At 43.1% G+C, this 15878-nt stretch overlaps 1 protein-coding gene across 3 annotated transcripts in view; it reads left to right on the forward strand.

Moving 5' to 3' along the window:
* Positions 1 to 15878, forward strand: part of MED13L (mediator complex subunit 13L) — a 198360-nt gene that overhangs the window by 78425 nt on the left and 104057 nt on the right. For all 3 annotated transcript variants that reach the window (XM_044448867.1, XM_044448869.1, XM_044448868.1), the window contains exons 3-4: positions 1357 to 1441; positions 6496 to 6579. In XM_044448867.1, coding sequence (XP_044304802.1) covers positions 1357 to 1441; positions 6496 to 6579 — 169 coding nt within the window. The remainder of the gene's footprint in view (positions 1 to 1356; positions 1442 to 6495; positions 6580 to 15878) is intronic.

Genomic DNA, 15878 nt, shown 5'->3' on the forward strand with positions numbered 1-15878 from the left:
GAAACTACAAAAAATATGTTTAGGCTTTTCGTTGTTGTTCTTGGCTGCATGTGATTCCGATTGGTTACAGTGTTGAAGCTGTACTTATGGTCTTTTTTAAGCTGTTGGTTTTTTTTATCAATTTATCTCAGCCCTCCATGCAGAAAACGATTTGCAGGCATTGGCAGCTTGGCAAGGTATGAAACTGGACCAGGAAAAGGAGCAGAAGTTGAGTGTGGAGTGCCATTTCTGATTAATGCTTTCCTATAACATGAAATGAACAATCTAGCAAAACACACTTGCGTTGCTTCGGAGTTGTTTAATTTTCAGCTCTCACCAAACGTTTAGCTGGCTCCTGCAAAGAAATACTCTCCAGTTTTCCTTTTTTTCTTTCTTTTCTTTCTATCTCCAGAGATAGGAATGTTTTCCACAGCACAATTATACATGAGGAATTCAATACTGGTTCCCAAAATGTTGAACCGGCTTGTGTTTGGATTCCCCCCCACACCCCCCCCACCTGCTGAAGACATATGAACATGCGCACTGTGTTTTGTGTATGACATTGTGGGTCTAAGACCCAGTCCATGACATCCACTGCATTCATAACAGAGGTAGAACTTTTGCTTTTCCAGATGGAAAAAACCTGGCTCCATAGCTGTACTCTCTGGCCTGTGTTGGTTTTTGTTATCATCAGTAGCTGTTTGTACAACTGGCAGCCTTGTCTTTCGCCGAAGCCCATCTTAGTGAAGGCTGCAACATTTGGACAACTTGGATGAAATGTCTAAATACAGAATGAGCAGCTAAGCACTTCAGTCTCTGATTTTAACATTTGAATAATCTGAATGACAGTCCTCTTGGTTTACTTGCTGTCTCTGAATACTTTGCACAATTAAACCTGGAAAAACCCTCCCATCATGAGACAAAATTTGAAAAGAGAAAGGAAGAATATGTCTTATGTGTCTGGCAATTCCTATTGCTGGTTGATTTGACCAGACGGAAAATGCTGTAATTGAGTGTGTAAGTTATTGGATGGCCACACAATGAGAAGGAAGGACTCACTGGACAAGTCCCTGATGCTGGGAATGATTGACGGCAAAAGGAGAAGGGGACGGCAGAGGCTGAGGTGGCTGGATGGAGTCACTGGGGCAGTGGGTGTGAGCTTGGGTGGACTCTGAGGGAAGGTGGAGGACAGGAGAGCCTGGAGGAATGTTGTCCATGAGGTCATGATGGGTTGGGCACGACTTTGCAACTAAACCACAACAAAGTCATTTGAAGAAACCAGTTGCTGTTTTAAAGACATGCTTCCGTTGTCTTGAATCGCTCTACCCCCACATTCTGTTCCCAGATAATATAATCACATTTTGTCTGTATTTACAGTGGTGGAAGAAGGACTTTGGGAGAACGGGCTTTCCTATGAATGCAGGACGCTGCTTTTCAAGGCGATACACAACCTGCTGGAAAGGTAGGGGAGCGACTTCTGTGCCGACGTCATTGTTATGTGTTAGGCGCAGGGGGTCCATTGCTCAGGTCTGGCCTGCCACCAAGCCCTTCCTCTCAGTCCCCTTTGCAGAGGGGGAAGCATGAAATCTCTCATTTGCTCTGGCATATTTAAAGGGAGAGCCAGTGTGGTGTTGTGGTTAAGAGCATGGGACTGGGACTCAGAGGATCTGGGTTCAAGTCCCCGCTCAGCCATGGAGCCAACTGGGTGACTTGGGGCCAGTCACAGGCTCTCAGCCCAACCTACCTCACAGGGGTGTTGTGGGGATAAGATGAAGGAGGAGAATGATGTAAACTGCCTTGAGCCCTTTGTAGGAAAAAGGCAGGATATAAATCTAAAAATAAATAAATATAAATAAATAAATATGAGACAAGGTGTCTGCCTCTCTCTGGAGCCCTTTTTAGTTTACTGGTCAGAAGGGCAGTTGCCATGGGAGACCTGAAATTAGGGATTATGGAGCCATGAATAGGACAACTCATTAGAGCCCTTATTGCTTAACACAACAGAACCCTTTCTCCATTTGGAGCTTAAACGTAAAAACTGGAGAGCGTTGGAGAAGTCAGTGCAAGCAGACACCAGTGCTTTTTTTATTTATATTAAAATATTTCTGTATATATTCTCGTATAAAACATGCCCAGGCAGTGCACAGCCGTCAAATCATAATGTAAGTGTATATATGCAATATAACAGCAACATACTAAAACATAACCGATCACATCAAGGAAACAAAGGCAAAGTGGCAGGCGTCGCGAATGAACCAACACCCAGGTGGATTCAAATGTTTACACGTGCCTGAAGTGAATCAGAATTGGGACTGTTTTGTATGGGTGCCACCAGAGGAAAAATCCTCTTCTGGGTGGTCACCAGATGGACACCTGTAGGACATGACACAACTAGGGAATCTCAGAGAATGATTGAACAACTAGGCTGAAGTTAAACGTCATTTTAATTATAAATAAGTAAGTAAATAAATAAGTATATGAGGATAAAGGTATTCCAATCTCATTGCTGAATGCAGATCGTAGTCCCCCGGTGCAGAGCTGATGCATTATTGTAGTCCAAAGAGGTACCATGCCTAGTATGCTTGACATTAAAGCTCATTAAGCTGCTTGCAAACATCTGGGGCATTTTCGGATAAAGCATTGCTTTTTTTTAAGGGCTACTCCCATCGCATTAGGAGCTTAGAAATCAAATTTTATTGCTACATATCACATAGGGAGCAGAATAGCATACCTATTCACAATAGAGTTCTTAAATTATCAAGTCAGGTAAAAATTGTAACAACCTGAGACGACCTTGTGGCTTTCGTGTTGATCTTTGATAATTTGGTCTGTGAATTCACGCATGTCCTGCTGTTTTGCAAACAGCCCATTTATATTTCAACTTTAACCATCCTGTTCTTACTGTATTTTCTTCATTGGCAGTAATTTTAGGCCAAAGAAGGGAGTAGTTCTTCTCTCCTTGTATTAAACATGTGTGATTTAAAAATGTGCAGAATTCTCTGTCTGTTCACTTAAATACACTTGTTACTTATAAACTACTGTAACCCACTGTTTTTAGACCCAATGGAAGAGCAGACCATGCATTTATTTGCAATATCTCTATACTGCTACATGTTTAAAAATCACTAAGTAATGTGCTCATAAATATTAAAATCACATTTGAAATATTAATCTTAAAACCAATCTTAAACAATTAAAAAAGCCATTCTGGTTATAGAAATAATATAGAGCAGTACAGCGGTGTGCCATGGTTAATTTAATTACAAGCCAGAGACAGCCTAGGCGAGCAAGTGCATTTTAAAGAGGCCTTTGAAAGATGCTACTTTGGTTCCACCCAAACAGAATGCACAGGCTTTTCTGTAGGATCGGTGCCAGTACCAAGGAGGCCTGCCCTTGAGGCATTGCACGGTTACCTTCTAGTATTTTGGAATGAGTAACAAGAACCTTCCTGGTGATCATAACTCCCCTGGTGAGAGCCAGTGTGGCGTAGTGGTTAAGAGCATGGGACTGGGACTCAGAGGATCTGGGTTCAAGTCCCCACTCAGCCATGGAGCCAACTGGGTGACTTTGGGCCAGCCACAGACTCTCAGCCCAACCTACCTCACAGGGTTGTTGTTGTGGGGATAAGATGGAGGAGGAGAATGATGTAAGCTGCCTTGAGCCCTTTGTAGGAAAAAGGCAGGATATAAATTGGAAAATAAATAAATAAATAAATAAATAAGAGCTAGTTGGGTATCTATAAGGGAAAGCAGATCTTTAAGGCTTTGTATGTTAAATTCCAACCTTAAATATGGTGCAACAGGCAGGCGGTGCAGTTCTTTTAAGCCATGTATTGTGTGAGCGTAGCTTGCTGGCCCGGTGGGCATCCTGCTTGCGGCTGCCTCCTCTTGCTGCAGCTTCTGGACCAAGCCCACGGGCAGCCTCACACCGAGCGTGTTGCAGCATGAGGTTGCAGTGCATGGATTACCATGGCTGGGTTATCTCTGTCCACGGCTGGTCCCTGTGGTGTACCAGCCAAAGTTGGTTGTTGTGTCCTGGGCCACTAAGGTCACCTGGGCTCCAGGGACTGAGATGATGCAGGAGCACCCCTAAAAGATGCAGGGGGAATTCGTCCGGATCAGACAGAGGCATCAAGCTGAATTCCGGGGCCTGGGAACTGCCAGCCTAGAGGACCTCTAACTTAACAGCTTTAATTTCTTAGTCCAGACACCAGTGGAAAACACGCACAGTGTCTCTTGGTTCAGAACTCACAGCGAAATAGAGCTGGCGTGTCCTGCGGACCCCTCTCTCCAAATCTCCTGGTGACTGTTTTCATCAGGAGCATAATATAATAATTTAGCATATATATTGGTGTATAAGATGACTCTTGAATCCAGAAATAGCAAAGCAAAAATTCTGGGGGCTCATATGCTTGACCAGAGAAACAGCCCAAAATATTGACCTCATCTTCTACGCAAATTGCCTTGTATGCAGATGTAGATGGTGTATTATTCCTGGAAGGTTTAGTTGTCCTTCAAATCCTGGGGAAACTGATCCTAAAGGATCAGGGTGAGTCACTGAGGGCTATGGCTTCTGTCATCTCATCAGGAAAGCCATCTATCGTTCTCTTTCGCACGTACCTTTCACTGCCTTGCTACTTGCAAAAGCAGCATGGGATAGGTGCCAAAAGACACGAACAAACAGTCCTACTTTAATTAGGCTGCTCCTGTTTAAAATATCTCTACAGGCCTTAGCATGTAACAACTTTCTGATAAAGTTCCACTATCCAAGCAAATACTTTCAGGAGTGTGGATAGCTGAATCTCGAAGCTCTTGATTCTTCACGCCATCCTGCTCAAATTGGCTGTTCTATTTGAGATTTCTGATTCATTTTCAGAAGGTATCACTAATGAACCCATGTTAATCCTTCCTCCCTTGGATTCTTGACTCTCAAATTGATAACATTTCTGCATGGTTAGTTTTCCTACACAGGTTGCAAGATTCACAAGGAATGAATGGATAAAATGGAGTCCATATTATTAATACAAAGGATATGTACCCTTGTGTTGCCCAACTGATCCAAATGGTTGGAGGATTAGGAGTGCCTCGACGAGGATTAGACTGTTGCCTTAGTGATTCAAGATTTTTCAGTGCTGGAGTTGTCTAGTGCATGAGAATCCTGATTGGAGAGTGAGGGATGCTCTTGGTTGTGAGAAGTCACTCTGTGGCCTTTTTTTTTTTTTTTTGCAAAGGCATACAGCAAATTACTATAATTTAATGGGTAGTTTCATTTTATGCCCATGGTTTGATATTTTCACTGGATTCTGGCATATGGTCTAGAGATTGGTGAGGTGGGGGTAATTTAATGGAATATTCATTTTGAGTGGCATCAAAATTTGAAACATCATTTATTTGTTAATTAAATTTGTATAAAAACTGCCCATTACCATTATGCTACAAACACAGTTATATATATTATATATGCATCCATTTGTATTTTTATTAAAATACATTTACCGTATTGGTAAGAACACATGTTTACGATAGCAGTTACAGTCCTATTTTAGATAATAAATTAACTTGCCGGATATATTTATTATCTTCTTCAGGATTGCATTGCAGATAAAATAGTAGCTGGTTATTATATTGATAGAATGAAATAGATTGAAATTAATTGTTTTTCTCTATGGAAGGCGGGAGAATAATTTAGGAATGTTTTCTGTGCTTACACTGGCAGAATTTTGCTGTTTCCATCTCAGTGTTGCCTTCTTAATCAAGGAACAACTTTCACAAGCTGTATTCTTCTGCATATGAGAGATGCGGAGTCCTTTCCTGAAATTCAGTTAGATGCATTGAAAGGAAAAATGTCCAAATTAGTATTTACTACTGTTTCTCAGACTTTTATGTATAGGATGGGGTATAAAAGTTTTAAACAAACAAAATGAACGAACAGTGAAGAGATAGAACAAAGGGGGTGAAAGTGAATTGGATGAGATCAGGAAGCATTTCTTTCATTTCTTCCTGCCTGCCAGACAACTGATCAGTGGAAGATTCTGGCCCAGGTTCTTTTGTGAAAATGCATTTTGAAGGGGGGGGGCAGGTGGTGGAGAGCTTTGCTGGTGTTGTTGGGGGTCCCTCTGTGCTCCTCATTGCATTGCATTGGAAATCCCTGGCTTAGGATATCTTGAAGGTGTTCCAAATCAAGAAGATAGTATTAACTTGTTTTAAAAATGTTTGACTAACTCTTACCAATAACTGACCAGCTGACCAAATTGGTTCTGGACTGGTCATATATTTAAGCCCTTAATCCAATATCAAGCTGGTAGGAAGAGTATTGATTCTTATACTATTTTCAGAGCTTTTCTGGAATAGTTTTTATTTCCATCCCTCCTTTTCCTGCAAGGAGCCCAAGGCAGTTCACATACTCGTAATCTTCTTCTCCATTTTATTCATTTAATTGTTTCTCTCTCTCTCTCTCTCTCTCTCTCTCTCTCTCTCTCTCTCTCTCTCTCTCTCTCTCTCTCTCTCTCTCTCTTAGATGCCTAATGGATAAGAATTTTGTAAGGATTGGGAAATGGTTCATTCGGCCGTATGAGAAAGATGAAAAGCCCATTAACAAAAGGTAAGGACCCTAAATATTTTGAAGTCAGCAGCTAGTATTCTCAGCACTGTTTCGATGCTTAAATTATGGGAATTTTATATGGTCATGTGTCTCCTTTCCAGCCTATTTTACACTTATCCCAGTTTTATATGTGCAGCTTATGGCACTCATTAACCAGTCTTTTGAGTTCCTGTTAGAGGGGTGAAGATTACCTTGTTAATCTCTTGTCTTTCCAAACAGACTTGAAACATTAGAACTTTGTCCTATACAGCAAAGCAAATAGCTGGACATGGTTGCAAACTAAGTTTACCAACACTCCTTGTTTGACAGTTGGATATTTTCAGAAGCTTAGAACCAGGTGATTTAAGGACCAGCGGCGATGGAGTTTCCTTTCTTTTTCCAAATTTATGGTACTTGTGACCCCGAAAGTGGTATTTTTGAGTGTCTGTGTGGTCCAGGTACAATAGCTGAGTCTAGGATTTCAACTGCATTAACTCTTGTTAGCTCTTCTGTGTTCAGGCTCATTGCTCTTCGTGGACGGTTCACCATTGAGTGAGGGTCAGTTTGTGTTCCTGCTGAGTTTTTGGGCAAGAGGTTTGATCTTTACCTTTCTCAGGAGGGCTTGCCTCAGACTGCTACCTTGATTCGCCAGTTAAAATGACCTGCTGCGTGGGCATCTTTGGCTCAGTTAGCAGAACCTGTCTCCGTGAAAAGTGCTCTGTTTATATTCACAGGCAACCAATTCCTTTCTTTCTGCTGCAGGTCTGGGTTCCCCAAAATAGCTTTGGAAAAGCTGTTTTTACCTGAGATATTTCAGCCTCCAGAATTCAGTGTGCCCTACTTAAGACTCCACCATATGTCAGTCTATTATATCTTCGGTATGCAAGCAAAAACTATTAACTGTCCCAAAATAAACGCAACTTATCTTTTAAGTTGCGGCTTCCTCTTTTGACTTAGAGCTGGATAAATTGAAGTGTGTGTGTGAGAGAGAGGGAGGGAGGGAGGGAAGGAGAGAGGGAAGGAGGGAGTGCTATTGAGTGTTTGTGTGTGTGTGTGTGTAGCTAAACAAACCACAAACATTCCCATGGTTTAACATGTCATGCAAAGTAGAGATCTTGACATCTCTCTGTCCAGTGACAAGCTGTGGCTTATGGGTCTGGCAACTCTGGGAGCAACAAGCCAGTATTGATGGTTTGAGTGCCATGATAAACAAGCTCGGGCACAAAATTTGCTTACCTGCCCCCCTTGCTCCCACCCACATTCAAACACATACAATGTATGACTTAGTTCAGTCTTAACCATTTCTTTAATAAATAGTTTGCTCAAACAACATCTCTGTAATGTGCTTTGTATGGTCAGATTTGAATGAATTCTATGATATGAATGCTAATCTTTGCTTTGATGTGTTAATGGAAAATAGTTTTTGGGTTTAGTCTTGTGCTTTCAAGTCACCAAAAACCTCCTGAAACATATCAAACTTCAGTTAACCATCAGTGTCAAACACAATCAATTGCTTAGATACAGGATATATTTGGCTTTCTAAAGCCTTTCTTGTAAATTTTTTGCTTTTGTTCCTGCTGGTTCTTTTTGATGTCTGGAAAGTTTGCTCTGATTCAGAGCTGGGTCTGGAAGGTGGCAAGCGTGGCATTGGCCCCAGGACCAGCAGAGGGCTACTGTCCCAACTTTTCTGCTTCACATAGAGATACAGCCAGTGAGAATTCTTTATCTATAGATCCTGCCTTTCCCAAGTTATCATTTATTTAATTTAAAACTTCTATACTGTCCCATTACAGAGGTCTTGGGACAGTTTACAACAATTATGATGGTGCCAGTAGGGGATATGGGTGTTAATTTGTTAAAGCAGAAGAAAATGGACACCCCCCATGTCTTCTTTCTTTTGTATGTTTTATAGCTTATGAGAAACTCATGAAGTTTTTGGAAAATAAATGGAAAATGCAATATCATTGATATGACCGCCATTGATTAGATATATGAAAATTGTTCTGCAAGAAACTTTTGTTTAAAATTATACCCACCCAAGGTCTTTTTCAGTCCTTGAAATAAATGTAACTATAGGAAGCGATTCCTGTGTATAGCTTTTCTACTGATCTCATGTGTTACTCTTCTTAACATTCCTATCATAGCAGTGCAGAAATGGACTAATCTTGGCTAGACAGTATAAATGCAGTTGCTTCAAAAAATTGTGTTTGAAGACATTAATCAGCTATTTCAGAGGGAACTATGAAAGATGTAGCTTTATTTTTAGAAGGGGTAAAGGAGACCGTGCTTGTATTCCAAAGTGTGCTTGCTTAGCAACCAAGATTCAGACCGAAAGAGCAAAACTCCAATTTTCGGGCAGTCTGTTGTGCTGTTCTTTGTGTCCCCAGCTGTGAAGAGAGGCTGCAGTGTGTTCTGGTTTCACTGATTCTGCCAGTCCAATGTTTATTGTGCACACAGCTGGTTCAGTTTAAAAGCCTGGCTTTGCCCCTGAGACCATCTTTCCTTCATTGCACTTTTGACTCCAGCTTTGCATCCTTGGTAGTAAAAGCTGCAGCAACACGCTTTATGATTTTAATGTGCTTTATTGAAAGAGGGAAGACTTCCCCGTTGGTCTAGTGATGGTCAGGGAAGGCCTGCGGAGGCAATGGAAGTATGCCGAGCAGATGCCCACTTTTAGAATAAGGAAATTTGCTGGCTAATGGATTGCAGCCTGCATCCGTACTTGTTCCGTTCCTTACCTAACATGGCATTCCCCAAAGCAAGAGTATTATTAGTTTTTGCTGTTAGCAGAATATCTGCCATTTCTCTTTAATTTAAGACCTCCTTTGACCCTTTAGACCAAATACAGCCCTCCAAAGTTTTTATTTGTTTATTTCACTGTGTTGCCACCCGGAGTGATCGTGAAGGGCGGGATACTTTAAACACATTAATTAGTTCTCAACATCCACATGTTTATTAATTATGTGACATGCGCGGGGGGGGTGTGTTGGTTTCGTGGCCTCACCTTGCTGTCTTTTCAGTGCATGGGGCATCCGTTGCATGTGTGACATGTGGAATGTGCTAATGTTCATTCTTGAAATTGTAAGGCCTGGTCTCAGCCTGGATCCACAGCATGTGGGTGGTGGCTGGGCTTTATCGAACGGACTAAATACGCTGAAATATGGTGGGTGGCTGTAAACGTTACCAGAGAGTGAGTATTATGTTCACAAATGGTGACCTGGATGCACTACTGTAATTATAATAGTATACGCTGAGTTCAGGAACTGGACTGCTGGTGTCTGTAGGAATAATAGGGAAGATACTTGCATTGAATCAAGCCAGCTGTTCAGAGAGCATCCGGTCCTTGTACCCACTCGGTATATAAGGCCTCTTTGTCTGCATGGACTTCAGCAAGGGTAAAGCAAGGAACACAGGCTGAAGACAAACGCTTTTAATGTTTTGAATCCAATTATGGCATTAACTCAAACCAATCTTGATTTACCAATGGCAACTGACTATAATGTTTGTATACTTTCTGGCAGTTCTCTCTGTCAATATTACAGAGGGCTGGTTGAGTTGTCTTGATGGGAATGTCTTTGTTTACCCAGACATGTGAAGCCTCTATGCAGCCGTGCTTGCGAAGGGAGGCTTGGTTGCAGGCTGTTCTGTCCAACTAGCAAAGTTCTAGGAATGTTTAAGCTGCTTCCCTCATTAGGCACTCAAAGCTGGCAGAGTATGTAAAGGATAGGCAAAATACCCCCGATGTGCCGTTAATTAGATTTGTCAGGAGTCCCAGTTGTGCTGCCTGCCACGCAATGTTGTCACTTACTATATCCATAATGAATTGTCTTAAGGGCATCCGTAAATATCGAGAAGCTCCTTTTTCACTTTCTGAATGGCCATTATAATATGGTTGCCCCTGCATGACAACTTGAATTGTACATCAGGGAGAAACTTGGATTTCAGAATAAGCTCTGCTCTTAAAAATAAACAGTTTGATTGCTAAAACTCCCTGCCAGAACAACTTCCAAAAAAGATGTTAACCCCTTTGCTTGCTTTGCAATAGCCGAAATGGAGTGGGAAGGCAGCTGGCCAATTTTTAATACATGGTTGGTAGAATTTAGCCTTTACGTTTGGTAGGTGTCTGCTGGGGTCTCTCCCCCCCCCCCCCCATTATCCCATGCTGTGCATTTGGGTTAGATGCATCTTGATTTGCTTTTATTCCAGGTGAATTTTGCAGAACATTTTGTGTCTTCGGTTATACAAGGTCTGTGTAAATTAACAGTTTGCTTTCTCTCTTTGCACTTAATTCATTGCATCTGAATGTATTAAGTACTGAGCAAAAGTGAGGCAGTGTGAAGTGTGTATAGCTGGTTGCTGCTTAATAGATTGTACCACCCTTCTAAACATGCTTGAGCAGCTCTGTTTTGCTTTTCTGCTCTCTTGGTGCAGCTTCATAAACATGTGCAGTCACTCCATGATGCAGCAGCCTTCAGGGAATGAGAGATAGCTGTAATGACGGTTTGTCAGTTCAGAAGGCACTCTAGACCTCAGCAACACCCACAGCTCTTCATTCCCCTGTAGACCCAGGTCTCTAAAATCCTTGCTTCTTCAGATGACTAGCAATCCCGGCTTCTCATGCTGAGTTCACACCAAATCGCCCATGTTCATTTGACCACGGTTTGGCATGATACCCGACCGGGCCCACGCATGGGGATGAGTGTAATGGAGAAGGGGTTTTGAAGCATGAGAGTGGCACTCGGCCACCCATGTGCCTGCTGCCAGAGCTGCACTGCTGCTCTTTTCCTCTGTAGTGTTACAGCACCTGCCATGTGAGGAAGCGTCAGAGCTGTGTAGAAGACCCCGGGTTCAGTTCCTGGCAACTCCAGGTGAGCTGGTGCCACTCCCTGCAGAAATGGGTTAGCGGTTCCGTCTTTGCATCGTGCAGCTTCTCCACTGGATGCCTGAGCTGGGGCTGCTGATTTTCCAGGTGCTGCCGAAGGGAGGAGTCTAAGCATGGCCCATCACTGGTACACGAAGACTTCTGCTTGGAGACGGGCGGCTGAAACGAACGAAGCTGCACATAGCAGCACAGTTGCCTGTGGTCTGTTGCGCAGCATGGCTGTTTACTTACAGGACCATCTGAGCATAGACTAAAACTCAGCCATGTCCTGATTACCAGTAAGTCATAAAAGTTGTGGAAGGTGCAAGTTAATTGCCTGATGTGAAGGAAGCTGTTTATAAAGATGAGGCGAATTACGGCATCATTTGAGGGATTCTTTTAACCTGCTTTGGCTGCCCTTATTTACACATTCAAGGGAATAATGCCACACCACATAGAAATGGCTCGTGCTTTGTATTAAATATTAATTGTTGCGAGTTTCAGAGAGAGGGAACTTGGAACGGGTGTTGTAGACTCATAAACTGAAGATATATAAGGCTGGCTGGAGCAACTTCCTTTGTAGCAGCATCAATCTAAATAAAGCCAGACTTTCGTTTTTGATGAAGAAAGATCAGTGGTGACTAAGTTGAACCTCCACGGGACCTAACTACTGAGATAAAACATTGTGGAATAAATACCTCATTTTAGTTGCTAAGTGGCCAAAGCCCAATAAGACTTGAACTACAATCCTTTGGACATTTACTGGAAAGCAGATCTAATTGAAATAAGGGTGACTGACTCTGAGTAAATCTACATAAGCATTGGACTGTAGTCAGCTGCCAAAATTATTTATCCTTCCTGAAGCTCTAACCATATGGCTCCCCTCCACAAACCTTCCTCTCTCCCCTCTTCCTCCCATCTTTATCTGAGGATGGTTGAATCTGTCTGTTTCTCTCCCAGTACCATTTGCAATTTTTTCAGGCAAAGGTTCTGTCCCATTTCTGCATCAACATGAAAATTGTTTCTGAAAGCCCACAGAAAAATGTTTGTTTGTGCTCCCAGGATATGCAATTTTGATAAGCAATTTCCCATAATGTAAGCCTTTTTGTAGATACTCTTTGAATGGAGAGCTACATTACAAAAGTCAGAAAAAAGTGGAGGATGGGAGCATAGGAAGTGGGCTTATACTGAGACCATTGGGCCATCTAGCCCAGCACTGGATGCAGTTTCCAGCCCTAATACTGGGCATCAAACATGGAGCCAGCTAAATGCGACACATTTGCTTTGAAACCGAATAACACCCCTTCTCCATAATTATGCGCTCCAGTGTGCTTATTCGGTTAGTGATGTGGACTGGGTTGGCTCACGTCAAAATGCAAACCAAGCACATTTCTCCCCTTCTGTTCTTCCTTTTAGATCTAACCAGAGCCAGACCCTTCCTAGGTTTCTGTCTTTCTCATTTTGGTCTTTCGCATGACTTCTGCACCCCACCCCGTAACCAACCACGGCTGACCCAACCGTTCCCTTAGATGACGGTATTGTACTCTCTTGCCACTTGAACATGCGAACTATGTTCTTTCTTGAATATGCCTGTGGGGCCATCTCCATTATTTCAGAATCCTTCCCCAAATTTCCTTGCTCCCAAGTCGCGCTGTGGCTTATTCTCTTAAGTCTCATTCCAGAGGATAACGGATTTCTAAATATGTATCCATCTGCTCATATCCTTTTCTCCCTACCCTTGTTTGTCTTGCTATAGTTTTCATGGTGGTTATTTTAGATTGTAAGTTCACTGGGGGCAGAGACATGACTTTCTCACCCATGTAACGCAGTAATGTAATATGGTACAGTGGTGATGAAGTATAAATAAATAGCCACATTCTTGAACTAAGCAGAGGAGAGAAACTGTGCCACATACTGTCTTATAACAGTTCACAAAACATGTTAGCTCTGTTCCAGCTACAGTGAGCTCCATGAAAAAGTCCATAGCCAAATTCTGCTAATTTCAGGAGATATTGTCATGGCTTTGGAAGCTCAGTTCTTGCCATTGCCTTTATTTTTTTAAGATGATCCAGTGTGGAATTGAGCATGCAGGGATCTATCAGGGTGGATGGATCATATCCATGCTTCAGGATCGAACATATTATATCTAGTATTTATTGTGGTTGCTTCAGGTGCTATTTCCTGGCAGAAGAAATTGTACATAAATATTGAACACATTTTAAATGTTCTGTTATATTTAGGCAATGTACATGTACTTACATGGCACACATTTTAACAACGAGACGGTTTTGAACACTTAAAATTCCACACTGGTAAAAGCAAGGATGCCCTACCAACCACGTGGTTGCAGGAACCCTTTCCAAAAAAGTCACCAGTGACAGAAAACTTCAGCAGATGCCTCCGTGTGCAAGACATTCCACAGGGAAGGTGCTATGGCAGGAAGGCTGTTCTCCATTGCCGCTCTTCCATCTGGAAAGGATGTGAGACACTCCCGTGAAGATCTAAGGGAAGGGGAAGGGGAATATGAGCGGAAGTACTTCCTCAGAAGCATCGTCACATGGTGGTGGTGGTGGTGGTGGTGAATCTTAGGGCCAGAGACCAGACCAAAGTAAAACATTAAAAGACAATGCAGAAATATTGGAAGAATATAGACGAACATTATAAGGTGTATGTAACAGTGCCAAGAGCCCAGTTCTAAGTTGTATTCTATAGATCAGTGATGGCGAACCTTTTCGAGACCGAGTGCCCAAACTGCAACTCAGAGCCCACTTATGTATCGCAAAGTGCCAGCACTGCAATAGAACTTGAATTTGCTGACCACCAGCACAAGGGGGCAACGTTCCACTGACCACCAGCTTTTGGCCGGCCCTGAAAAAGGCATCTGAGTGCATTTCCTACCTTTCCTACCTTTTGCTAAAATCACAGTCCAAGGAAATCCCTGGCAGCTCACTGACCGGCCATGCGAAAGCTCCGGGAGTTGCGGCTAATGAGTGACGTCGTTGCCTGGCGCCTTTAATCTTTCCGAATATGCGCATGGCTGCTGGGGTGATCGCGTGCGAACAGAGAGGGCTCTGCATGTCCCTTTGGGCACACAGGCCATAGGTTTGCCATCACTGCTATACAAAATGTCCCCATTCCAGGTGGCTTCATTACAATATACTATTGCAATACTAGCATTAGACCTGTATACGCATCAGCCACATTGTGTAAAAGGCATTATTCCCGCACTTTGTCTTTCATCCGGCTAAATAAGTCTCAGGTTATGCATGCCCTAAAGCTTAAGGTTCATCACCAGCACTTTGAAGTGAGAAGTGTATATGAAGCCAGCACACCTGAGCTGAAAAAAGTAACTTGCTCTCTGTGGCCACACCTGTCAAGAGAGAAACCGCGTGAGTGTGAGCCGACGTTTCTTCCCCCTCTTCAAAGGTAACCCTATACAGCGGGTGTCTGCAGGAGTCTGTTCTGGGAGATGACTAAAGTAGAGTGGCAGAGGCCAGTAGACAGCCCGCCAGCCTCCCCTGATGAAGTCACCTCTGACCATTGCGAAACAAGAATACCCTCAGCAGAAACGTGCTTTCACAGGGGTCATCTCTCATTAATGATCCATACAGTAGGTCTGTGTCCAATTCATTAGCTGAATTGCATGGATCATCTGATGCCTTCCAGTCCTTATATGAGGACTTCACCACCACCATCATTGGTGGGCCATGACCTTTTTTCCCCTGCGGGGGAGGGCAGGACGTGCACCAATGGACCAAAGCTCAGGGAACCAAGATTTAGGGTGGATGCCAGGAAGTACTTCCTGATGGTTAGGACCCCGAGGATATGGAATAGGTTTCCACAGGAGGAGGTTGAAGCCCCATCGATGAGGGTGCTCAAGGATAGGTTGGACATGCACATGGTAGGCATGTCAAGAGTGGAGCCAGCTGGAGCCGGGGGTCAGACTAGATGACCCGGGAGGTCCCTTCTGACTCCATGTTTCCATCTAAAATCAACCTCTTGAGCTCTGATTTGGATCCTGGCTTCCTTGCATCACCCCCAACCTGCAATCATGTCCTTGTGCCATTGTTTCTAACATGCTGTTGAATCTGGGGGATGAGAAAATCAAACCCATCTCTGGCGAGCTGGCAACAAGCTCTTTGCACCATTCTGCTTTCCTTAGAAAAGCTGTCCGTGGTGGTTCTGCTCATGTTTCCTCACACAGGGGCTTTGTCAATTTGAAATTAATGCATCTGGCCGTGCGCATCTTCTCCAGGGATGGAGGCCTAATGGAAAAGCACTTTTGGTGTGTTTCTTTGCCCACTGTGTCAGCCTGGTCATATTTGCATGACTGGAAAATGATTTCCAATTTCTAGGCATTGGGATTGATTTGTTGTTGTTGTTGTTGTTAAAGTGTCAGGCCTGTACAGGGGTCTCTCTCTCTCTCTCTCTCTCTCTCTCTCTCTCTCTCTCTCTCTCT

The sequence above is a fragment of the Varanus komodoensis genome, unplaced genomic scaffold (genome assembly GCF_004798865.1).
Source record: "Varanus komodoensis strain SLA01 unplaced genomic scaffold, ASM479886v1 scaffold56, whole genome shotgun sequence".
Classification (NCBI taxonomy): domain Eukaryota; kingdom Metazoa; phylum Chordata; class Lepidosauria; order Squamata; family Varanidae; genus Varanus; species Varanus komodoensis.